The sequence below is a fragment of the Podarcis gaigeae genome (assembly GCF_964106915.1).
Source record: "Podarcis gaigeae genome assembly, chromosome: Z".
In the NCBI taxonomy this organism is placed as follows: Eukaryota; Metazoa; Chordata; class Lepidosauria; order Squamata; family Lacertidae; genus Podarcis; species Podarcis gaigeae.
In genome coordinates this window covers 36,161-62,500 of record NC_139691.1, presented here as the reverse complement: position 1 = coordinate 62,500, position 26,340 = coordinate 36,161, and the positions used below count along the sequence as shown (strand labels likewise).

The following is a 26,340-nucleotide window of genomic DNA, read 5'->3' as shown; positions in this document are numbered from 1 at the left end:
TGGGAGATGTAGTCTGAAGCTTCTAAGGCGCTCTATTCCCCTTTCAACACGGCATCCCCGCAAAGGATTCTGGGAGACGTAGTTTGAGTCTTCTAAGGCGCTCTCTAGGCCCCTAAAGGATTCTGGGAGATGTAGTTTGAGTCTTCTAAGGCGCCCTCTAGCCCCCAAAGGATTCTGGGAGATGTAGTTTGAGTCTGCTAAGGCGCTCTCTAGGCCCCTAAAGGATTCTGGGAGATGTAGTTTGAGGCTTCTAAGGCGCCCTCTAGCCCCCAAAGGATTCTGGGAGATGTAGTCTGAAGCTTCTAAGGCGCTCTATTCCCCTTTCAACACGGCATCCCCGCAAAGGATTCTGGGAGACGTAGTTTGAGTCTTCTAAGGCGCTCTCTAGGCCCCTAAAGGATTCTGGGAGATGTAGTTTGAGTCTTCTAAGGCGCCCTCTAGCCCCCAAAGGATTCTGGGAGATGTAGTTTGAGTCTGCTAAGGCGCTCTCTAGGCCCCTAAAGGATTCTGGGAGATGTAGTTTGAGTCTTCTAAGGCGCCCTCTAGCCCCCAAAGGATTCTGGGAGATGTAGTTTGAGTCTTCTAAGGCGCCCTCTAGCCCCCAAAGGATTCTGGGAGACGTAGTTTGAGTCTTCTAAGGCGCCCTCTAGCCCCCAAAGGATTCTGGGAGATGTAGTTTGAGGCTTCTAAGGCGGCCTCTAGCCCCCAAAGGATTCTGGGAGATGTAGTTTGAGGCTCCTAAGGCGCCCTCTAGCCCCCAAAGGATTCTGGGAGATGTAGTTTGAGTCTTCTAAGGCGCTCTCTAGTCCCCAAAGGATTCTGGGAGATGTAGCTTGAGGCTCCTAAGGCGCCCTCCCGCCCCCAAAGGATTCTGGGAGATGTAGTTTGAGGCTCCTAAGGCGCCCTCCCGCCCCCAAAGGATTCTGGGAGATGTAGTTTGAAGCTTCTACAGCGCCCACTTTGAAACCGCCATCCCTGCAAATGATTCTGGGAGTCGTAGCACGCCAGAGAAAACCCGGGTTCGAGACACACCAACCATTTTAATTCGCTTTATTCAATCTGCGGAAAGAGGAGACGGGCCGCCGGCTGGCAGGCGGCTTCTCCCGCCCGTCCGGAGTCGGGGCGGGACGTCGGGGGGACCCCCGGGCGCTGAGCGGCGCCCGGCGCCCCCCGGCTTTCGAGGCTTTGTCCTCACTGCGCCTTGGGGCCCTTTTCGAGGGGTTTCCCGATGTCCCTCCCGCGGAGTTTGAGGCCTGGGAAGAGAGGAGGGGGGTCAGCCGCGCAGCCTCGAACCCGGAACCCCATCCCCTCCTCGAACCCGCAACCCCGCTTACCGATGGCTCTCTCGATCTTGCCCAGCACCTGGTTGTTAGGGATGGCCTTGCCCGACTCGTAGTCGGCGATCACCTGCGGCTTCTCGTTGATTTTCTGAAAGAGAAAGAGAGAGGGGGGGGTGTCTTGGCTCCGGGTTCCGAGTGCGAGTTTTGGGGCCCAAATGACCGTGGGCAAAAGCACATTCCTCTTTCATTCTTTTTTTAAAATTGATTTTCCATATGTTTTATTCTTTTTATTGATTTTTATTGTTTTTTCCCATTTTTAATTGATTTCTCCCCCCTTTTATTAATTTTATTAATTTTATCAATTTTTATCATTTTTTATTAATTTTATCAATTTTATTGATTTTTATTGATTTTTATTAATTTTTAATTGATTTCTCCCCCCTTTTATTGATTTTTTCCCTTTTTAATTGATTTCTCCCCCCTTTTATTGATTTTTTCCCATTTTTATTGATTCCCCCCCCCATTTTTTTTATTGATTTTCCAATTTTTTTTTCAAGCAAACAAACATCAATCTCAACCATCTTTAAACCAAACTTAGTAACATTGTTAAGTGGCGTCTTGGCTCCGGGTTCCGAATGCAAGTTCCGGGGCCAAAAGCACATTCTTTTTCTTCATAATAATAATAATAATAATAATAATAATTTATTATTTATACCCCACCCATCTGGCTGGGCTTCCCCAGCCACTCTGGGCGGCTTCCCCAAAAATATTAAAATACTGTAATACATCAAACATTAAAAGCTTCCCTAAACAGGGCTGCCTTCAGATGTCTTCTCACAGTCTGGTAGTTATTGATTTTCCAATTTTTTTTTAGCCAATCTCAACCGTCTTTAAACCAAACTTAGTAGCATTGTTATGTGTCTTCCTGGTTGAATTTCAGTTTCCCCAAACCGTATATCCTTTTAACGGTTTTCCAAACCCAATATTCTTATATTGGTTTTGGAAAACCAATATTCTTATAAAATGGACTTCATCACTTCACGTCTTCCTTCCCAACATCTAATGATTTTTAATAATGACCCTCAAGAACAGCTAATGATTTTTAATTATTTTAATTACAATATAATTAAATATATTAAATATATATAATTAATTAAATTAAATATAATGAATATTTTAATCCTTACCGTCGCCAGGTCCTTCTGGGTCAGCCCCTTGCCCTGGCGCCCCTGCTGAATAACTTTGCCAACTTCCAGCGGCACTCGGTCGTGATGCAGCTCCTCCGTCTCCCGGTCCAGCTTGGCCGTGTTCTTCGTGATGGAGTGCTGCTTGTTCTGGCCCGCCGCCCCTGCGAGGAGGGAGAAAGCGAGGCGTCAACCGCGGCGACATCACTTCCTGTCCAGACAGGAAGTTACAACATGCTGCCTATCGCTCTCTCCCTCTCTTCCCCGGTAAACTAAACTAAACTAAACTAAACTAAAAACTAAACTAAAAACTAAACTAAACTAAACTAAACTAAACTAAACTAAACTAAACTAAAAACTAAACTAAACACTAAACTAAACTAAAAACTAAACTAAAAACTAAACTAAACTAAACTAAACTAAAAACTAAACTAAAAACTAAACTAAACTAAACTAAACACTAAACTAAAAACTAAACTAAACTAAACTAAACTAAAAACTAAACTAAACTAAAAACTAAACTAAACTAAACTAAAGAAATGAAATGAAATGAAATGAAATAATGAAATGAAATGAAATATAAAATATAAAATAAAATAAAATAAAATAGAAATAGACTTGATGCCTCTTGGGGTCCCATTTCTGCATTTCTGGGGGTCAGACTAGATGCCTCTGGGGGTCCCATTTCTGCATTTCAGGGGTCAGTCTAGATCATAGATGTCAGCTTGCAGATTTGAAAATAAGGGACCAGCAGCCTCGAAAATAAGGGACCAGCAGACAAAATCAGGGATTTTCCAGGCACAGGTATGTTCGGCTTCAGAGCCATAGCTGTTTCAAGGAGGAGGAGTGGTACCCAAGGAGGAGGAGGAGGAAGGATGCAGGAGGAGACAGGAAGAAGAAGGATGCTTCAAGGAGGAGGAGTGGTACCCAAGCAGGAGGAAGGATGCAGGAGGAGACAGGAAGAAGAAGGAGGCTTCAAGGAGGAGGAGTGGTACCCAAAGAGGAGGAGGAGGAAGGATGCAGGAGGAGACAGGAAGAAGAAGGAGGCTTCAAGGAGGAGGAGTGGTACCCAAAGAGGAGGAGGAGGAAGGATGCAGGAGGAGACAGGAAGAAGAAGGAGGCTTCAAGGAGTAGGAGTGGTACCCAAGGAGGAGGAAGGAGGCAGGAGGAGACAGGAAGTAGAAGGATGCTTCAAGGAGGAGGAGTGGTACCCAAGGAGGAGGAGGAAGGATGCAGGAGGAGACAGGAAGAAGAAGGATGCTTCAAGGAGTAGGAGTGGTACCCAAGGAGGAGGAAGGAGGCAGGAGGAGACAGAAAGAAGAAGGATGCTTCAAGGAGGAGGAGTGGTACCCAAGGAGGAGGAGGAGGAAGGATGCAGGAGGAGACAGGAAGAAGGCTTCAAGGAGTAGGAGTGGTACCCAAGGAGGAGGAAGGAGGCAGGAGGAGACAGAAAGAAGAAGGATGCTTCAAGGAGGAGGAGTGGTACCCAAGGAGGAGGAGGAGGAAGGATGCAAGAGGAGACAGGAAGAAGAAGGATGCTTCAAGGAGGAGGGAGGAGGCAGGAGGAGACAGGAAGTAGAAGGATGCTTCAAGGAGGAGGAAGGAGGCAGGAGGAGACAGGAAGTAGAAGGATGCTTCAAGGAGGAGGAAGGAGGCAGGAGGAGACAGGAAGTAGAAGGATGCTTCAAGGAGGAGGAAGGAGGCAGGAGGAGACAGGAAGTAGAAGGATGCTTCAAGGAATAGGAGTGGTACCCAAGGAGGAGGAGGAGGAGAAAGGATGTAGGAGGAGACAGGAAGTAGAAGGATGATTCAAGGAGGAGGAGTGGTACCCAAGGAGGAGGAGGAGGAGAAAGGATGTAGGAGGAGACAGGAAGAAGAAGGATGCTTCAAGGAGGAGGAAGGAGGCAGGAGGAGAGAGGAAGTAGAAGGATGATTCAAGGAGGAGGAGTGGTACCCAAGGAGGAGGAGGAGGAAGGATGTAGGAGGAGACAGGAAGAAGAAGGATGTTTCAAGGAGGAGGAGGAAGGAGGCAGGAGGAGGCAGGAAGTAGAAGGATGCTGGAAGGAGGAGGAGGAAGGAGGCAGGAGGAGACAGGAAGTAGAAGGATGCTTCAGGGAGGAGGAGGAAGGTGGCAGGAGGAGGCAGGAAGTAGAAGGATGCTGGAAGGAGGAGGAGGAAGGAGGCAGGAGGAGACAGGAAGTAGAAGGATGCTTCAAGGAGTAGGAGTGGTACCCAAGGAGGAGGAAGGAGGCAGGAGGAGACAGGAAGAAGAAGGATGCTTCAGGGAGGAGGAGGAAGGAGGCAGGAGGAGGCAGGAAGTAGAAGGATGCTGGAAGGAGGAGGAGGAAGGAGGCAGGTGGAGACAGGAAGTAGAAGGATGCTTCAAGGAGGAGGAGGAAGGAGGCAGGAGGAGGCAGGAAGTAGAAGGATGCTTCAAGGAGGAGGAGGAAGGAGGCAGGAGGAGGCAGGAAGTAGAAGGATGCTTCAAGGAGGAGGAGGAAGGAGGCAGGAGGAGGCAGGAAGTAGAATGATGCTTCAAGGAGTAGGAGTGGTACCCAAGGAGGAGGAAGGAGGCAGGAGGAGACAGGAAGAAGAAGGATGCTTCAGGGAGGAGGAAGAAGGAGGCAGGAGGAGGCAGGAAGTAGAAGGATGCTGGAAGGAGGAGGAGGAAGGAGGCAGGAGGAGACAGGAAGTAGAAGGATGCTTCAAGGAGGAGGAGGAAGGAGGCAGGAGGAGACAGGAAGTAGAAGGATGCTTCAAGGAGGAGGAGTGGTACCCAAGGAGGAGGAGGAAGGATGCAGGAGGAGACAGGAAGAAGAAGGATGCTTCAAGGAGTAGGAGTGGTACCCAAGGAGGAGGAAGGAGGCAGGAGGAGACAGAAAGAAGAAGGATGCTTCAAGGAGGAGGAGTGGTACCCAAGGAGGAGGAGGAGGAAGGATGCAGGAGGAGACAGGAAGAAGGCTTCAAGGAGTAGGAGTGGTACCCAAGGAGGAGGAAGGAGGCAGGAGGAGACAGAAAGAAGAAGGATGCTTCAAGGAGGAGGAGTGGTACCCAAGGAGGAGGAGGAGGAAGGATGCAAGAGGAGACAGGAAGAAGAAGGATGCTTCAAGTAGTAGGAGTGGTACCCAAGGAGGAGGAAGGAGGCAGGAGGAGACAGGAAGAAGAAGGATGCTTCAAGGAGGAGGAAGGAGGCAGGAGGAGACAGGAAGTAGAAGGATGCTTCAAGGAGGAGGAAGGAGGCAGGAGGAGACAGGAAGTAGAAGGATGCTTCAAGGAGGAGGAAGGAGGCAGGAGGAGACAGGAAGTAGAAGGATGCTTCAAGGAGGAGGAAGGAGGCAGGAGGAGACAGGAAGTAGAAGGATGCTTCAAGGAATAGGAGTGGTACCCAAGGAGGAGGAGGAGGAGAAAGGATGTAGGAGGAGACAGGAAGTAGAAGGATGATTCAAGGAGGAGGAGTGGTACCCAAGGAGGAGGAGGAGGAGAAAGGATGTAGGAGGAGACAGGAAGAAGAAGGATGCTTCAAGGAGGAGGAAGGAGGCAGGAGGAGAGAGGAAGTAGAAGGATGATTCAAGGAGGAGGAGTGGTACCCAAGGAGGAGGAGGAGGAAGGATGTAGGAGGAGACAGGAAGAAGAAGGATGTTTCAAGGAGGAGGAGGAAGGAGGCAGGAGGAGGCAGGAAGTAGAAGGATGCTGGAAGGAGGAGGAGGAAGGAGGCAGGAGGAGACAGGAAGTAGAAGGATGCTTCAGGGAGGAGGAGGAAGGTGGCAGGAGGAGGCAGGAAGTAGAAGGATGCTGGAAGGAGGAGGAGGAAGGAGGCAGGAGGAGACAGGAAGTAGAAGGATGCTTCATGGAGTAGGAGTGGTACCCAAGGAGGAGGAAGGAGGCAGGAGGAGACAGGAAGAAGAAGGATGCTTCAGGGAGGAGGAGGAAGGAGGCAGGAGGAGGCAGGAAGTAGAAGGATGCTGGAAGGAGGAGGAGGAAGGAGGCAGGTGGAGACAGGAAGTAGAAGGATGCTTCAAGGAGGAGGAGGAAGGAGGCAGGAGGAGGCAGGAAGTAGAAGGATGCTTCAAGGAGGAGGAGGAAGGAGGCAGGAGGAGGCAGGAAGTAGAAGGATGCTTCAAGGAGGAGGAGGAAGGAGGCAGGAGGAGGCAGGAAGTAGAATGATGCTTCAAGGAGTAGGAGTGGTACCCAAGGAGGAGGAAGGAGGCAGGAGGAGACAGGAAGAAGAAGGATGCTTCAGGGAGGAGGAAGAAGGAGGCAGGAGGAGGCAGGAAGTAGAAGGATGCTGGAAGGAGGAGGAGGAAGGAGGCAGGAGGAGACAGGAAGTAGAAGGATGCTTCAAGGAGGAGGAGGAAGGAGGCAGGAGGAGGCAGGAAGTAGAAGGATGCTTCAAGGAGGAGGAGGAAGGAGGCAGGAGGAGGCAGGAAGTAGAAGGATGCTGGAAGGAGGAGGAGGAAGGAGGCAGGAGGAGACAGGAAGAAGAAGGATGCTTCAAGGAGTAGGAGTGGTACCCAAGGAGGAGGAAGGAGGCAGGAGGAGACAGGAAGAAGAAGGATGCTTCAGGGAGGAGGAAGAAGGAGGCAGGAGGAGGCAGGAAGTAGAAGGATGCTGGAAGGAGGAGGAGGAAGGAGGCAGGAGGAGACAGGAAGTAGAAGGATGCTTGAAGGAGGAGGAGGGATGCAGGAGGAGACAGGAAGAAGAAAAAGGATGCTTCAGGGAGGAGGAGGAAGGAGGCAGGAGGAGACAGGAAGTAGAAGGATGCTTCAAGGAGGAGGAGGAAGGAGGCAGGAGGAGGCAGGAAGTAGAAGGATGCTTCAAGGAGGAGGAGTGGTACCCAAGGAGGAGGAGGAGGGAGGAGGCAGGAGGAGACAGGAAGAAGAAGGATGCTTCAGGGAGGAGGAGGAAGGAGGCAGGAGGAGGCAGGAAGTAGAAGGATGCTTCAAGGAGGAGGAGGAAGGAGGCAGGAGGAGGCAGGAAGTAGAAGGATGCTTCAAGGAGGAGGAGGAAGGAGGCAGGAGGAGACAGGAAGAAGAAGGATGCTTCAAGGAGGAGGAGTGGTACCCAAGGAGGAGGAAGGAGGCAGGAGGAGACAGGAAGAAGAAGAAGGATGCTTCAAGGAGGAGGAGGAAGGAGGCAGGAGGAGACAGGAAGAAGAAGGATGCTTCAAGGAGGAGGAGGAAGGAGGCAGGAGGAGACAGGAAGTAGAAGGATGCTTCAAGGAGGAGGAGGAAGGAGGCAGGAGGAGACAGGAAGTAGAAGGATGCTTCAAGGAGGAGGAGGAAGGAGGCAGGAGGAGGCAGGAAGTAGAAGGATGCTTCAAGGAGGAGGAGGAAGGAGGCAGGAGGAGACAGGAAGTAGAAGGATGCTTCAAGGAGGAGGAGGAAGGAGGCAGGAGGAGACAGGAAGTAGAAGGATGCTTCAAGGAGGAGGAGGAAGGAGGCAGGAGGAGACAGGAAGAAGAAGGATGCTTCAAGGAGGAGGAGGAAGGAGGCAGGAGGAGACAGGAAGTAGAAGGATGCTTCAAGGAGGAGGAGGAAGGAGGCAGGAGGAGGCAGGAAGTAGAAGGATGCTTCAAGGAAGAGGAGGAAGGAGGCAGGAGGAGGCAGGAAGAAGGATGCTTCAGGGAGGAGGAGGAAGGAGGCAGGAGGAGGCAGGAAGAAGAAGGATGCTTCAAGGAGGAGGAGTGGTACCCAAGGAGGAGGAGGAGCAAGGATGCAGGAGGAGACGGGAAGAAGAAGGATGCTTCAGGGAGGAGGAGTGGTACCCAAGGAGGAGGAAGGAGGCAGGAGGAGACAGGAAGAAGAAGGATGCTTCAGGGAGGAGGAAGAAGGAGGCAGGAGGAGGCAGGAAGTAGAAGGATGCTGGAAGGAGGAGGAGGAAGGAGGCAGGAGGAGACAGGAAGTAGAAGGATGCTTCAAGGAGTAGGAGGGAGGAGGCAGGAGGAGGCAGGAAGTAGAAGGATGCTTCAAGGAGGAGGAGGAAGGAGGCAGGAGGAGGCAGGAAGTAGAAGGATGCTTCAAGGAGGAGGAGGAAGGAGGCAGGAGGAGGCAGGAAGTAGAAGGATGCTGGAAGGAGGAGGAGGAAGGAGGCAGGAGGAGACAGGAAGTAGAAGGATGCTTCAAGGAGGAGGAGGAAGGAGGCAGGAGGAGACAGAAAGAAGAAGGATGCTTCAAGGAGGAGGAGTGGTACCCAAGGAGGAGGAAGGATGCAACTTGCAGATTTGAAAATAAGAGACCAGCAGCCTCGAAAATAAGGGACCAGCAGCCAAAAAAGGCATTTTCCAGGCACAGGAAAATCTCTTTTTACCTGTTCCCCGGTAAAAAACCCCGCTGTTTCTTTCTCCCACCCTGAGATCTATATCAGTAAATAAATTCCATTAATAATAATAATAATAATAATAATAATAATAATAATGAATAAATTCCACTGGAGGAAACCTCCAAGCGACTCAAGGAGCTCAAACCAAATACCGTTAAAAATTGCAAATACCGTTAAAAATTGGAGAACTTACATTTCTTCGAGGTCTCCACGTCGTCGCCTCGCCTCTGAGCTGCAAGGACAGCCTGGGGCAGAAAAGAGGGGAGAATTTTTTAAAAAATTATTAATTTTTCTTCTTTTTAATTCGTGAATTATGTATTTAAGAAAGATTTTCTTGGTTTGCACGGTCTCTCTGTTTCCGCCTATTGGAAAGTCTTCTCCGCAGATCTGTCTCATTTGTTATGAGACTAGTGCAAAGTAGAGCTAATGCTTATTCTTGGGGTTTTATAGAGAGATTTACCGATTTTTATTCAGATTTGTTATTTGATTTATTAAATAAATACTATTTTATTATAATATAATATAATATAATAATTATATAAAATTAATAATAATATAATATAATCAGAATCAAACCAGGATCTTGTCTAATATAATCAGAATCAAACAATGATATTGTCTAATATAATCAAAATTAAACCAGGGTCCTGTCTAATATAATCAGAATTAAACCAGGGTCCTGTCTAATATAATCAGAATTAAACCAGGGTCCTGTCTTATATAATCAGAATTAAACCAGGGTCCTGTCTAATATAATCAGAATTAAACCAGGGTCCTGTCTAATATAATCCGAATTAAACCAGGGTCCTGTCTAATATAATCCGAATTAAACCAGGGTCCTGTCTAATATAATCAGAATCCAACCAGGGTCTTGTCTAACATAATAAAATGACATTTTGGGGGGGATAAAATTATATATATATGGGGGAAAAAAGGAAAGCAGAAATGGAAAGGAAGCAGAAGAAATCAGGAAGAAGAAAAAACGTTCAACATTTCCGGATTATTTTAAAACGGACTGGAAAAAACTTGAAATGTTAGCATAAACATAAAAGGATAAAAGGACCAATATTTATGTTATTATTTATTATTGTTATGGCAAATACCCTACCCATCTTAATATGTATCAAATAAGAGGAAACAAATGATACGTATCAAATTTTTTAGAGGAAACCAATGATATGTATCAATTTTTTTAGGGGAAACAAAGAATACGTAGCCAAATTTTTAGAGGGAACAAATAATTAAGGAATTAAGGAGGAAACGCAAATAATTAAGGAATTAATTAAGGAATTAAGGAGAGAAAAGGACGCCTTGTTGTAAAATGAAAAGTATATATATATAATGGAACTTATTTATTCTCAATTCAATTTAAATGGAATGGAATTTACTCATTTTTAATCCAGTTTAGATTGAATGGAACTTAATTATTTTCCATTCAATTTCAACTGAATGGAACTGACTTCTTTTTAATCCAATTTAAATTGAATGGAACTTAATTATTTTCCATTCAATTTAAACTGAATGGAACTGACTTCTTTTTAATCCAATTTAAATTGAATTATTTTCAATTCAATTTAAATGGAATGGAACTGACTTCTTTTTAATCCAACTTAAATTGAATTGAACTTCATTATTTTCAATTCAATTTAAACTGAATGGAACTGACTTCTTTTTAAACCAATTTAAATTGAATTATTTTCAATTCAATTTAAATTGAATGGAACTGACTTATTTTTAATCCAAATTAAATTGAATGGAACTTCATTATTTTCAATTCAATTTAAACGGAATGGAACTTCCTTCTTTTTAACCCAATTGAAATTGAATGCAATCCATTTATTTTTCATGAAATTGAATGGAGCTTGTACATTTGTAATTGAATTAACATGGAACTTAAAGCTTAAATTGAACGAACGTATTTGTTTTTAATTCCATTTAAATACAATGGAACATGTATTCTCAACTCAATTGAAATATAATGGAACTTATTTATGCTCCATTCAATTTAAATTGAATGGAACTTCCTTATTTTTAACCCAATTTAAATTGAATGCATTGAATTTATTTTTTATTAAATTGAATGGAACTTCCTTATTTTTAACCCAATTTAAATGTAATTTATTTTTTATTAAATTGAATGGAACTCACTTATTTTGAACCCAATTTAAATTGAATGCATTGAATTTATTTTTTATTAAACTGAATGGAACTCACATAATGAACCCAATTTAAATTGAATGCAATTAATATATTTTTTATTAAATTGAATGGAACTCACTTATTTTTAATCCAATTTTAATTGAATGCAATTCCTTTATTTTTCATGAAATTGAAAGGAACTCACTTATTTTTAAACCCAATTTAAATTTAAATTATTTTTTATTAAATTGAATGGAACTCACTTATTTTGAACCCAATTTAAATTGAATGCATTGAATTTATTTTTTATTAAATTGAATGGAACTCACTTATTTTGAACCCAATTTAAATTGAATGCATTGAATTTATTTTTTATTCAATTGAATGGAACTCCCTTATTTTTCACCCAATTTAAATTTAATTTATTTTTTATTCAATTGAATGGAACTTCCTTATTTTTCACCCAATTTAAATTTAATTTATTTTTTATTCAATTGAATGGAACTCCCTTATTTTTAACCCAATTTAAATTTAATTTATTTTTTATTCAATTGAATGGAACTCCCTTATTTTTCACCCAATTTAAATTGAAAGGAATTCCTTTATTTCTCATCCCATTTAATGGAATTTACTTATTTTTCACCCCATTTAAACTGCATGCAATTCCCTTATTTCTCATTAAATTGTTCATTTTTTTATTTAATTTGAAGGGAACTTAAGATTCACACTGAACCGAACCTATTCCTTGATTTAATCCCATTGAAATCCAATGTCAATTCAATTCTTTCAACTGAGGGGAAAAATCTCTCTGAGGAGAATTCCGGGCGCCATTTTGAGAGGGCGTGGCCTGGCGCGCCGCCATTTTGGCGGGCCAGCGCCTGGGCCAATGGGAGCCGCCGGTGGGCGTGGCCTCGGGGGCGAGGGGCTTTGGAGGGGCGCGTCGCGGCCAGGCCCCTTCAGTCCGCCCCGTGAGAGGGCCGGCGGCGGTTGTGCGGGGAGAGGCCTCCGCTCACCTGCTTGGACTTGGCCTGGGCCGCGCTGGGCCCTTTCTTGCGCAGCACCGTCACCGTGTCCCAGTCGCTCTCCGCCATGGCGCCGCTCTGGCTGGCTCCACCGCCCTCCCCGACGCTTATTGGTCGCTCGAGGAGAAGGGCCCGCCTCCCAGGGGGCCGCCCGCCAATCGGCTTCGCCTGGCCTAAAGCGGCGGCGCGGGATTGGCCGGCTGGCGTGCGTCACGCCCCTCGCGCTTGCTGGGGGAGCATGCGCAGAAGGGAGGGTGGCGCTGGCCGGGCTATAGAGCATGCGCACAAAGGACGATAGGACTTCCCGGGCTATAGAGCATGCGCAGAAACGACCGTAGGTGGTTTGTAACGCCCCTTGCTCTAGGTTGGGGAGCATGCGCAAAAGCGATTCTGAAGCTTCCCGAGGTATTAGAGCATGCGCAGAAACGACCGTAGGTGGTTTGTAACGCCCCTTGCTCTAGTTAGGGAGCATGCGCAGAAGCGACTTTGAAGCTACCCATGATGTAGAGCATGCGCAAAAAGGATGGCCGCCGGCCCTCAACCAACATGGCCTCTTCCGCCCTTTCTTCCCCCGTTTCCCTCTTTCCCGTCCTCTTGCCTTCGTCCCATATATAATAATATATAAAATGCAGAAATGGGGCTTCAAGAGGCATCTAGTCTGACCCCTGAAATGCAGAAATCTAGGCTAGGCCCCGCTGCCCTCAACCAACATGGCGGCTCTGCCGTTTCTTACCCCCTTTCCCGTCCTCTTGCCCTCGTCCAAAATGGCCGCCCTAGCAACGCCCTCGCTCGACGCCCGCGCGGCGACAGGTCGTCCTTCTTCCTATCTATGTCTATTCCAGTACTGGCCACACGAGGGCACTGTTTATTTTCCTATCTATGTCTATTCCAGTCCTGGCCACACGAGGGCGCTCTTTATTTTCCTATCCATGTCTATTCCAGTCCTGGCCACACGAGGGCGCTCTTTATTTCCCTATCTATGTCTATTCCAGTCCTGGCCACACGAGGGCGCTCTTTATTTTCCTATCCATGTCTATTCCAGTCCTGGCCACACGAGGGCGCTCTTTATTTCCCTATCTATGTCTATTCCAGTCCTGGCCACACGAGGGCGCTGTTTATTTTCCTATCCATGTCTATTCCAGTCCTGGCCACACGAGGGCACTGTTTATTTCCCTATCTATGTCTATTCCAGTCCTGGCCACACGAGGGCACTGTTTATTTTCCTATCCATGTCTATTCCAGTCCTGGCCACACGAGGGCACTGTTTATTTTCCTATCCATGTCTATTCCAGTCCTGGCCACACGAGGGCGCTGTTTATTTTCCTATCCATGTCTATTCCAGTCCTGGCCACACGAGGGCGCTGTTTATTTTCCTATCCATGTCTATTCCAGTCCTGGCCACAGGAGGGCACTGTTTATTTCCCTATCTATGTCTATTCCAGTCCTGGCCACACGAGGGCGCTGTTTATTTTCCTATCCATGTCTATTCCAGTCCTGGCCACACGAGGGCGCTCTTTATTTTCCTATCCATGTCTATTCCAGTCCTGGCCACACGAGGGCGCTCTTTATTTCCCTATCTATGTCTATTCCAGTCCTGGCCACACGAGGGCGCTGTTTATTTTCCTATCCATGTCTATTCCAGTCCTGGCCACACGAGGGCGCTCTTTATTTTCCTATCCATGTCTATTCCAGTCCTGGCCACACGAGGGCGCTCTTTATTTCCCTATCTATGTCTATTCCAGTCCTGGCCACACGAGGGCACTGTTTATTTTCCTATCTATGTCTATTCCAGTCCTGGCCACACGAGGGCACTGTTTATTTTCCTATTGAGGTCTATTCCAGTCCTGGCCACACGAGGGCGCTGTTTATTTTCCTATCTATGTCTATTCCAGTCCTGGCCACACGAGGGCGCTGTTTATTTTCCTATCCATGTCTATTCCAGTCCTGGCCACACGAGGGCGCTCTTTATTTTCCTATCCATGTCTATTCCAGTCCTGGCCACACGAGGGCGCTCTTTATTTCCCTATCTATGTCTATTCCAGTCCTGGCCACACGAGGGCGCTGTTTATTTTCCTATCTATGTCTATTCCAGTCCTGGCCACACGAGGGCGCTGTTTATTTTCCTATCCATGTCTATTCCAGTCCTGGCCACACGAGGGCGCTGTTTATTTCCCTATCTATGTCTATTCCAGTACTGGCCACACGAGGGCACTGTTTATTTTCCTATTGAGCTCTATTCCAGTACTGGCCACACGAGGGCACTGTTTATTTTCCTATTGAGGTCTATTCCAGTCCTGGCCACACGAGGGCGCTGTTTATTGTCCTATCCATGTCTATTCCAGTCCTGGCCACACGAGGGCGCTGTTTATTTCCCTATCCATGTCTATTCCAGTCCTGGCCACACGAGGGCGCTATTTATTTCCCTATCTATGTCTATTCCAGTAATGGCCACACAAGGGCACTGTTTATTTTCCTATCTATGTCTATTCCAGTACTGGCCACACAAGGGCACTGTTTATTTTCCTATCTATGTCTATTCCAGTACAGGCCACAGGAGGGCACTGTTTATTTTCCTATTCATGTCTATTCCAGTCCTGGCCACAAGACGGCGCTGTTTATTTCCCTATCTATGTCTATTCCAGTCCTGGCCACACGAGGGCACTGTTTATTTTCCTGTCTATGTCTATTCCAGTCCTGGCCACACGAGGGCGCTGTTTATTTTCCTATCCATGTCTATTCCAGTAATGGCCACACGAGGGCACTGTTTATTTTCCTGTCTATGTCTATTCCAGTCCTGGCCACACGAGGGCACTGTTTATTTTCCTGTCTATGTCTATTCCAGTCCTGGCCACACGAGGGCGCTGTTTATTTCCCTATCTATGTCTATTCCAGTAATGGCCACACGATGGCACTGTTTATTTTCCTATCCATGTCTATTCCAGTCCTGGCCACACGAGGGCGCTGTTTATTTCCCTATCTATGTCTATTCCAGTAATGGCCACACGAGGGCACTGTTTATTTTCCTATCCATGTCTATTCCAGTCCTGGCCACACGAGGGCACTGTTTATTTCCCTATCTATGTCTATTCCAGTCCTGGCCACACGAGGGCGCTGTTTATTTTCCTATCTATGTCTATTCCAGTCCTGGCCACACGAGGGCGCTGTTTATTTTCCGATCCATGTCTATTCCAGTCCTGGCCACACGAGGGCGCTGTTTATTTTCCTATCTATGTCTATTCCAGTCCTGGCCACACGAGGGCACTGTTTATTTTCCTATCCATGTCTATTCCAGTCCTGGCCACACGAGGGCACTGTTTATTTTCCTATCCATGTCTATTCCAGTCCTGGCCACACGAGGGCGCTGTTTATTTTCCTATCCATGTCTATTCCAGTAATGGCCACACGAGGGCACTGTTTATTTTCCTATCCATGTCTATTCCAGTCCTGGCCACACGAGGGCACTGTTTATTTTCCTATCCATGTCTATTCCAGTCCTGGCCACACGAGGGCACTGTTTATTTTCCTATCCATGTCTATTCCAGTAATGGCCACACGAGGGCACTGTTTATTTTCCTATCCATGTCTATTCCAGTCCTGGCCACACGAGGGCACTGTTTATTTTCCTATCCATGTCTATTCCAGTCCTGGCCACACGAGGGCACTGTTTATTTTCCTATCCATGTCTATTCCAGTCCTGGCCACACGAGGGCGCTGTTTATTTTCCTATCCATGTCTATTCCAGTCCTGGCCACACGAGGGCACTGTTTATTTCCCTATCTATGTCTATTCCAGTATTGTTGTGTTTTATTTTTGTTTTTAAGTTTGTAATCATTCATCTTGTTTTTATTATTGCTTGTAAGCCGCTCTGAGCCCGGCCTTGGCTGGGTATAAATAAAAAATCTCACCGGTGGAGGCCAAGGCACGTAAGAGACCTAATATGGAAGCCAATTGGCCTAAATATGGGGAAATTATTGAAAAGATTGGAGACAATTGGAGGTTGCAGAGCTTGGAAAAACTAAAAAACAAGGTGCGAGATTGGTTGCATTATGCACAATTTCATGAGGTCTTTAAAGTAGATAAGAAGGTTGGATTCCAGGTGGGAAAATCGAAACTAGAGACAGAATTGTTAGAACCAAAAAGTAAACTACTTTCGAGAATGTATAACCTGCTGCTTAAATGGAATACTCAGGATGAGACAGTCAAATCCGCCATGATAAAGTGGGCGCAGGATTTGGGGTATAACATTATGTTTGAAGACTGGGAAAGGTTATGGAACACCGGAATGAAATTTACGGCATGTAGTGCCTTGAAGGAAAACATTATGAAAATGATATACCGGTGGTACATGACGCCAGTCAAGCTTGCTAAGATATATCACCTGTCTGATAATAAATGCTGGAAATGTAAAGAGGCGGAAGGGACATTCTTTCACCTCTGGTGGACCTGCCCGAAAGTGAAGGCCTTCTGGGAAATGATTCATAATGAACTAAAAAAGGTACTGAGATTTACCTTACCTAAGAAACCAGAGGCCTTCCTTCTGGGCATGGTGGACCGGAGAGTGTTTAAGAAGGACAGAACCTTTTTTATGTATGCTACTACAGCAGCAAGGATTCTGATTGCAAAACATTGTGTTGCAGGAAAAATCCGAGGGCTCCCTTGGACAAAACAAAGACACCAACCAGGATAACTTGGAGCAAAACAGCAGCCTGTAGGCTTGCCCTTTATTGAACTGTTGCAACAGGGTATTCCCCTCACGTGCAGGAGAGAGGAAAGACCCAGAACAATAGTGTGCAAGGTCTTATAAAAACTTTTGAAATTCCCCTCCTCTAGGTCTAGCCCAACCCCAGAAAGGAGGGGTTGAGGGAGGCATACATTACAGAAAGGAGGTGCTGAGGGAGGCATACATTACAGAAAGGAGGTGCTGAGGGAGGAGTTGTGATGGTAACTTGAGTGTCTGGTCACCTGGCTGGTTCCTCCTTTCCCCCTCCCCGAGTCACTTCCAGGAACTTCCAGGAGACAAAAGGGATTTTGCAGTTTCCTGCCCCCTGAGGGAAGATCTGATCATTGTCCTTTGTTCCAGTCCCTGATGAATCCACTCCCATATGCAAGTTCTTTGTGATCTTGATTGTCTTCTGTCTGGGATCATCAGGGTTGGCATGGGCAGGGCTCCTGTGTTATGTGCTGAGACAATGAAGGGATTATGGCTGACCAGGACTAAGCTGACCAGGACTAAGTCACCCCCCTTTGTTAGTTCTTGTCATATGGAGTAAAATAAAAATGGAACAGTGCAAATCCAATGTATGGTTGATTTTTCTATGAATTTATAACAGAAATGTGGCGTGTGTGTGTGTGTGTTTGAAGTTTGTACAAACAGAATGATTGGGGTGGGGGGGTTCCTGCTACAATTGGAAGACACAAGATTTACCCACGCTGGAGGAATGGCAATCGCAGTTGATGGACTATATGGAACTGGCCGAAATGACTGGCAGAATCCGAGACTTGGGAGAAGAAACATTCGAGGAGGACTGGAGAAAATTTAAAACTATTTGGAAAAACATTATAAGTTGTATGAATGTTAAAAAACGCACCTTTTAGGAAATCCTAGCTTCAGTAATGTTAAATTAAAGAAATGGAAATTAAGGTACAAGGAGTCAGAGATAGAATAATGAAACAACTTTATTGTGTTAAAATGAAAATGTACATGATTTGGGTTATAATACATTTGAAATTGGGTAACATGATAAAAAGGAAGATACAATAAGTATTGAAATAAGTTAACAAATTGCAGACGTTATGTATCACAGAGAATGCAGGGTTGGGAGGACGTGGGGAAGTCCAATAGATTTGGAAAAAAGAGTAAGAAAAATTTGTAACCTTTCTTTTTTACTTTTATAATACGTTCTCTATTCTTTTTTCTGTATTTTATAAAACTAATAAAAAATATTATATAAAATAAATAAATAATAAAAAAATTATTATTATTATTATTATTATTATTATTATTGGCCACAGGAGGGCACTGTTTATTTCCCTATCTATGTCTATTCCAGTACTGGCCACACGAGGGCACTGTTTATTTTCCTATCTATGTCTATTCCAGTACTGGCCACACGAGGGCACTGTTTATTTTCCTATCTATGTCTATTCCAGTCCTGGCCACACGAGGGCACTGTTTATTTTCCAATCCATGTCTATTCCAGTCCTGGCCACACGAGGGCGCTGTTTATTTTCCTATCCATGTCTATTCCAGTCCTGGCCACACGAGGGCGCTGTTTATTTTCCTATCCATGTCTATTCCAGTCCTGGCCACAGGAGGGCACTGTTTATTTCCCTATCTATGTCTATTCCAGTCCTGGCCACACGAGGGCGCTGTTTATTTTCCTATCCATGTCTATTCCAGTCCTGGCCACACGAGGGCGCTCTTTATTTTCCTATCCATGTCTATTCCAGTCCTGGCCACACGAGGGCGCTGTTTATTTTCCTATCTATGTCTATTCCAGTCCTGGCCACACGAGGGCGCTGTTTATTTTCCTATCCATGTCTATTCCAGTCCTGGCCACACGAGGGCGCTGTTTATTTTCCTATCTATGTCTATTCCAGTCCTGGCCACACGAGGGCGCTGTTTATTTTCCTATCCATGTCTATTCCAGTCCTGGCCACACGAGGGCGCTGTTTATTTCCCTATCTATGTCTATTCCAGTACTGGCCACACGAGGGCACTGTTTATTTTCCTATTGAGCTCTATTCCAGTACTGGCCACACGAGGGCACTGTTTATTTCCCTATCTATATCTATTCCAGTACTGGCCACACGAGGGCACTGTTTATTTTCCTATCTATGTCTATTCCAGTACTGGCCACACGAGGGCACTGCTTATTTTCCTATCTATGTCTATTCCAATACTGGCCACAGGAGGGCACTGTTTATTTTCCTATCTATGTCTATACCAGTACTGGCCACACGAGGGCACTGTTTATTTTCCTATCTATGTCTATTCCAGTACTGGCCACACGAGGGCACTGCTTATTTTCCTATCTATGTCTATTCCAATACTGGCCACAGGAGGGCACTGTTTATTTTCCTATTCATGTCTATTCCAGTCCTGGCCACACGACGGCGCTGTTTATTTTCCTATCTATGTCTATTCCAGTCCTGGCCACACGAGGGCACTGTTTATTTTCCTATCTATGTCTATTCCAATACTGGCCACATGAGGGCACTGTTTATTTTCCTATCTATGTCTATTCCAATACTGGCCACAGGAGGGCACTGTTTATTTTCCTATTCATGTCTATTCCAGTCCTGGCCACACGACGGCGCTGTTTATTTTCCTATCTATGTCTATTCCAGTCCTGGCCACACGAGGGCACTGTTTATTTTCCTATCTATGTCTATACCAGTACTGGCCACACGAGGGCACTGTTTATTTTCCTATCTATGTCTATACCAGTACTGGCCACACGAGGGCACTGTTTATTTTCCTATTGAGGTCTATTCCAGTCCTGGCCACACGAGGGCGCTGTTTATTTCCCTATCCATGTCTATTCCAGTCCTGGCCACACGAGGGCGCTATTTATTTCCCTATCTATGTCTATTCCAGTCCTGGCCACACAAGGGCACTGTTTATTTTCCTATCTATGTCTATTCCAGTACAGGCCACAGGAGGGCACTGTTTATTTTCCTATTCATGTCTATTCCAGTCCTGGCCACAAGACGGCGCTGTTTATTTCCCTATCTATGTCTATTCCAGTCCTGGCCACACGAGGGCACTGTTTATTTTCCTGTCTATGTCTATTCCAGTCCTGGCCACACGAGGGCGCTGTTTATTTTCCTATCCATGTCTATTCCAGTAATGGCCACACGAGGGCACTGTTTATTTTCCTGTCTATGTCTATTCCAGTCCTGGCCACACGAGGGCACTGTTTATTTTCCTGTCTATGTCTATTCCAGTCCTGGCCACACGAGGGCGCTGTTTATTTCCCTATCTATGTCTATTCCAGTAATGGCCACACGAGGGCGCTGTTTATTTTCCTATCCATGTCTATTCCAGTCCTGGCCACACGAGGGCACTGTTTATTTTCCTATCTATGTCTATTCCAGTCCTGGCCACACGAGGGCACTGTTTATTTTCCTATCTATGTCTATTCCAGTCCTGGCCACACGAGGGCACTGTTTATTTTCCTATCTATGTCTATTCCAGTCCTGGCCACACGAGGGCACTGTTTATTTTCCTATTGAGGTCTATTCCAGTCCTGGCCACACGAGGGCACTGTTTATTTTCCTATCTATGTCTATTCCAGTCCTGGCCACACGAGGGCGCTGTTTATTTTCCTATCTATGTCTATTCCAGTCCTTGGCCACACGAGGGCACTGTTTATTTTCCTATTGAGGTCTATTCCAGTCCTGGCCACACGAGGGCGCTGTTTATTTTCCTATCCATGTCTATTCCAGTCCTGGCCACACGAGGGCGCTGTTTATTTCCCTATCTATGTCTATTCCAGTAATGGCCACACGAGGGCACTGTTTATTTTCCTATCCATGTCTATTCCAGTCCTGGCCACACGAGGGCACTGTTTATTTTCCTATCCATGTCTATTCCAGTCCTGGCCACACGAGGGCACTGTTTATTTTCCTATCCATGTCTATTCCAGTCCTGGCCACACGAGGGCGCTGTTTATTTTCCTATCTATGTCTATTCCAGTCCTGGCCACACGAGGGCACTGTTTATTTTCCTATCCATGTCTATTCCAGTCCTGGCCACACGAGGGCACTGTTTATTTTCCTATCCATGTCTATTCCAGTCCTGGCCACACGAGGGCGCTGTTTATTTTCCTATCCATGTCTATTCCAGTAATGGCCACACGAGGGCACTGTTTATTTTCCTATCCATGTCTATTCCAGTCCTGGCCACACGAGGGCACTGTTTATTTTCCTATCCATGTCTATTCCAGTCCTGGCCACACGAGGGCACTGTTTATTTTCCTATCCATGTCTATTCCAGTAATGGCCACACGAGGGCACTGTTTATTTTCCTATCCATGTCTATTCCAGTCCTGGCCACACGAGGGCACTGTTTATTTTCCTATCCATGTCTATTCCAGTCCTGGCCACACGAGGGCACTGTTTATTTTCCTATCCATGTCTATTCCAGTCCTGGCCACACGAGGGCACTGTTTATTGTCCTATCCATGTCTATTCCAGTCCTGGCCACACGAGGGCACTGTTTATTTTCCTATCCATGTCTATTCCAGTCCTGGCCACACGAGGGCGCTGTTTATTTTCCTATCCATGTCTATTCCAGTCCTGGCCACACGAGGGCACTGTTTATTTCCCTATCTATGTCTATTCCAGTATTGTTGTGTTTTATTTTTGTTTTTAAGTTTGTAATCATTCATCTTGTTTTTATTATTGCTTGTAAGCCGCTCTGAGCCCGGCCTTGGCTGGGTATAAATAAAAAATCTCACCGGTGGAGGCCAAGGCACGTAAGAGACCTAATATGGAAGCCAATTGGCCTAAATATGGGGAAATTATTGAAAAGATTGGAGACAATTGGAGGTTGCAGAGCTTGGAAAAACTAAAAAACAAGGTGCGAGATTGGTTGCATTATGCACAATTTCATGAGGTCTTTAAAGTAGATAAGAAGGTTGGATTCCAGGTGGGAAAATCGAAACTAGAGACAGAATTGTTAGAACCAAAAAGTAAACTACTTTCGAGAATGTATAACCTGCTGCTTAAATGGAATACTCAGGATGAGACAGTCAAATCCGCCATGATAAAGTGGGCGCAGGATTTGGGGTATAACATTATGTTTGAAGACTGGGAAAGGTTATGGAACACCGGAATGAAATTTACGGCATGTAGTGCCTTGAAGGAAAACATTATGAAAATGATATACCGGTGGTACATGACGCCAGTCAAGCTTGCTAAGATATATCACCTGTCTGATAATAAATGCTGGAAATGTAAAGAGGCGGAAGGGACATTCTTTCACCTCTGGTGGACCTGCCCGAAAGTGAAGGCCTTCTGGGAAATGATTCATAATGAACTAAAAAAGGTACTGAGATTTACCTTACCTAAGAAACCAGAGGCCTTCCTTCTGGGCATGGTGGACCGGAGAGTGTTTAAGAAGGACAGAACCTTTTTTATGTATGCTACTACAGCAGCAAGGATTCTGATTGCAAAACATTGTGTTGCAGGAAAAATCCGAGGGCTCCCTTGGACAAAACAAAGACACCAACCAGGATAACTTGGAGCAAAACAGCAGCCTGTAGGCTTGCCCTTTATTGAACTGTTGCAACAGGGTATTCCCCTCACGTGCAGGAGAGAGGAAAGACCCAGAACAATAGTGTGCAAGGTCTTATAAAAACTTTTGAAATTCCCCTCCTCTAGGTCTAGCCCAACCCCAGAAAGGAGGGGTTGAGGGAGGCATACATTACAGAAAGGAGGTGCTGAGGGAGGCATACATTACAGAAAGGAGGTGCTGAGGGAGGAGTTGTGATGGTAACTTGAGTGTCTGGTCACCTGGCTGGTTCCTCCTTTCCCCCTCCCCGAGTCACTTCCAGGAACTTCCAGGAGACAAAAGGGATTTTGCAGTTTCCTGCCCCCTGAGGGAAGATCTGATCATTGTCCTTTGTTCCAGTCCCTGATGAATCCACTCCCATATGCAAGTTCTTTGTGATCTTGATTGTCTTCTGTCTGGGATCATCAGGGTTGGCATGGGCAGGGCTCCTGTGTTATGTGCTGAGACAATGAAGGGATTATGGCTGACCAGGACTAAGCTGACCAGGACTAAGTCACCCCCCTTTGTTAGTTCTTGTCATATGGAGTAAAATAAAAATGGAACAGTGCAAATCCAATGTATGGTTGATTTTTCTATGAATTTATAACAGAAATGTGGCGTGTGTGTGTGTGTGTTTGAAGTTTGTACAAACAGAATGATTGGGGTGGGGGGGTTCCTGCTACAATTGGAAGACACAAGATTTACCCACGCTGGAGGAATGGCAATCGCAGTTGATGGACTATATGGAACTGGCCGAAATGACTGGCAGAATCCGAGACTTGGGAGAAGAAACATTCGAGGAGGACTGGAGAAAATTTAAAACTATTTGGAAAAACATTATAAGTTGTATGAATGTTAAAAAACGCACCTTTTAGGAAATCCTAGCTTCAGTAATGTTAAATTAAAGAAATGGAAATTAAGGTACAAGGAGTCAGAGATAGAATAATGAAACAACTTTATTGTGTTAAAATGAAAATGTACATGATTTGGGTTATAATACATTTGAAATTGGGTAACATGATAAAAAGGAAGATACAATAAGTATTGAAATAAGTTAACAAATTGCAGACGTTATGTATCACAGAGAATGCAGGGTTGGGAGGACGTGGGGAAGTCCAATAGATTTGGAAAAAAGAGTAAGAAAAATTTGTAACCTTTCTTTTTTACTTTTATAATACGTTCTCTATTCTTTTTTCTGTATTTTATAAAACTAATAAAAAATATTATATAAAATAAATAAATAAATAAAAAATTATTATTATTATTATTATTGGCCACAGGAGGGCACTGTTTATTTCCCTATCTATGTCTATTCCAGTACTGGCCACACGAGGGCACTGTTTATTTTCCTATCCATGTCTATTCCAGTCCTGGCCACACGAGGGCGCTGTTTATTTTCCTATCCATGTCTATTCCAGTCCTGGCCACACGAGGGCCCTGTTTATTTTCCTATCTATGTCTATTCCAGTCCTGGCCACACGAGGGCGCTGTTTATTTTCCTATCCATGTCTATTCCAGTCCTGGCCACACGAGGGCGCTGTTTATTTTCCTATCCATGTCTATTCCAGTCCTGGCCACACGAGGGCACTGTTTATTTTCCTATCCATGTCTATTCCAGTCCTGGCCACACGAGGGCGCTGTTTATTTTCCTATCCATGTCTATTCCAGTCCTGGCCACACGAGGGCGCTGTTTATTTTCCTATCCATGTCTATTCCAGTCCTGGCCACACGAGGGCGCTGTTTATTTTCCTATCCATGTCTATTCCAGTCCTGGCCACACGAGGGCGCTGTTTATTTTCCTATCCATGTCTATTCCAGTCCTGGCCACACGAGGGCACTGTTTATTTTCCTATCTATGTCTATTCCAGTCCTGGCCACACGAGGGCCCTGTTTATTTTCCTATCTATGTCTATTCCAGTCCTGGCCACACGAGGGCACTGTTTATTTTCCTATCCATGTCTATTCCAGTCCTGGCCACACGAGGGCACTGTTTATTTTCCTATCTATGTCTATTCCTGTCCTGGCCACACGAGGGTGCTGTTTATTTTCCTATCTATGTCTATTCCAGTCCTGGCCACACGACGGCGCTGTTTATTTTCCTATCTATGTCTATTCCAGTCCTGGCCACACGAGGGTGCTGTTTATTTTCCTATTGAGGTCTATTCCAGTCCTGGCCACACGAGGGTGCTGTTTATTTTCCTATCTATGTCTATTCCAGTCCTGGCCACACGACGGCGCTGTTTATTTTCCTATCTATGTCTATTCCAGTCCTGGCCACACGACGGCGCTGTTTATTTTCCTATCTATGTCTATTCCAGTCCTGGCCACACGACGGCGCTGTTTATTTTCCTATCTATGTCTATTCCAGTCCTGGCCACACGAGGGCACTGTTTATTTTCCTATCCATGTCTATTCCAGTCCTGGCCACACGAGGGCACTGTTTATTTTCCTATCTATGTCTATTCCTGTCCTGGCCACACGAGGGTGCTGTTTATTTTCCTATCTATGTCTATTCCAGTCCTGGCCACACGACAGCGCTGTTTATTTTCCTATCTATGTCTATTCCAGTAATGGCCACACGAGGGCGCTGTTTATTTTCCTATCCATGTCTATTCCAGTCCTGGCCACACGAGGGCGCTGTTTATTTCCCTATCTATGTCTATTCCAGTAATGGCCACACGAGGGCACTGTTTATTTTCCTATCCATGTCTATTCCAGTCCTGGCCACACGAGGGCACTGTTTATTTTCCTATTGAGGTCTATTCCAGTCCTGGCCACACGAGGGCGCTGTTTATTTCCCTATCTCTGTCTATTCCAGTAATGGCCACACGAGGGCACTGTTTATTTTCCTATCCATGTCTATTCCAGTCCTGGCCACACGAGGGCGCTGTTTATTTTCCTATCCATGTCTATTACAGTCCTGACCACAAGAGGGCGCTGTTTATTTCCCTATCTCTGTCTATTCCAGTCCTGGCCACACGAGGGCGCTGTTTATTTTCCTACCCATGTCTATTCCAGTCCTGGCCACACGAGGGCACTCTTTATTTTCCTATCTATTTCTATTCCAGTACTGGCCACACGAGGGCACTGTTTATTTTCCTATCCATGTCTATTCCAGTCCTGGCCACACGAGGGCACTGTTTATTTTCCTACACATGTCTATTCCAGTCCTGGCCACACGAGGGCGCTGTTTATTTTCCTACCCATGTCTATTCCAGTCATGGCCACACGAGGGCGCTGTTTATTTTCCTACCCATGTCTATTCCAGTACTGGCCACACGAGGGCACTGCTTATTTTCCTATCTATGTCTATTCCAGTCCTGGCCACACGAGGGCACTGTTTATTTTCCTATCTATGTCTATTCCAGTCCTGGCCACACGGGGTCACTCTTTATTTTCCTATCTATGTCTATTCCAGTCCTGGCCACACGAGGGCATTGTTTATTTTCCTATCCATGTCTATTCCAGTCCTGGCCACACGAGGGCGCTGTTTATTTTCCTATCCATGTCTATTCCAGTCCTGGCCACACGAGGGCGCTGTTTATTTTCCTATCTATGTCTATTCCAGTCCTGGCCACACGAGGGCGCTGTTTATTTTCCTATCCATGTCTATTCCAGTCCTGGCCACACGAGGGCGCTCTTTATTTTCCTATCCATGTCTATTCCAGTCCTGGCCACACGAGGGCACTCTTTATTTTCCTATTGAAGTCTATTCCAGTACTGGCCACACGAGGGCATTGTTTATTTTCCTATCCATGTCTATTCCAGTCCTGGCCACACGAGGGCGCTGTTTATTTTCCTATCTATGTCTATTCCAGTCCTGGCCACACGACGGCGCTGTTTATTTTCCTATCTATGTCTATTCCAGTCCTGGCCACACGAGGGCGCTGTTTATTTTCCTATCTATGTCTATTCCAGTCCTGGCCACACGAGGGCGCTGTTTATTTTCCTATCTATGTCTATTCCAGTACTGGCCACACGAGGGCACTGTTTATTTTCCTATCTATGTCTATTCCAATACTGGCCACACGAGGGCGCTGTTTATTTCCCTATCTATGTCTATTCCAGTATTGTTGTGTTTTATTTTTGTTTTTAAATTTGTAATCATTCATCTTGTT

At 45.6% G+C, this 26,340-nt stretch overlaps 2 protein-coding genes across 2 annotated transcripts in view; one reads left to right on the top strand and one right to left on the bottom strand.

Moving 5' to 3' along the window:
• LOC310836181 (14 kDa phosphohistidine phosphatase-like) overlaps nucleotides 1–26,340 on the top strand; it is a 48,461-nt gene that overhangs the window by 5,646 nt on the left and 16,475 nt on the right. The window lies entirely within an intron of this gene.
• On the bottom strand, nucleotides 1,036–12,073 carry EDF1 (endothelial differentiation related factor 1). Its single transcript, XM_083721084.1, has 5 exons — nucleotides 11,935–12,073; nucleotides 8,976–9,027; nucleotides 2,468–2,628; nucleotides 1,335–1,428; nucleotides 1,036–1,253 (listed from the first exon to the last, which is right to left on the bottom strand). The coding sequence occupies exons 1-5, from the start codon at nucleotides 12,010–12,012 to the stop codon at nucleotides 1,192–1,194; spliced, it is 447 nt and encodes a 148-aa protein (XP_083577210.1). The 5' UTR covers nucleotides 12,013–12,073; the 3' UTR covers nucleotides 1,036–1,191.

What these genes read in the sequence shown, in the direction of transcription:
- EDF1 (XM_083721084.1), bottom strand. Translation starts at nt 12,012, where the DNA reads ATGGCGGAGAGCGACTGGGACACGGTGACGGTGCTGCGCAAGAAAGGG. An exon ending in CCCAGGCCAAGTCCAAGCAG is followed by an intron (nt 9,028 to 11,934) that starts GTGAGCGGAGGC and finishes TTTCTGCCCCAG; the next exon opens with GCTGTCCTTGCAGCTCAGAG. An exon ending in CGTGGAGACCTCGAAGAAAT is followed by an intron (nt 2,629 to 8,975) that starts GTAAGTTCTCCA and finishes CCCTCCTCGCAG; the next exon opens with GGGCGGCGGGCCAGAACAAG.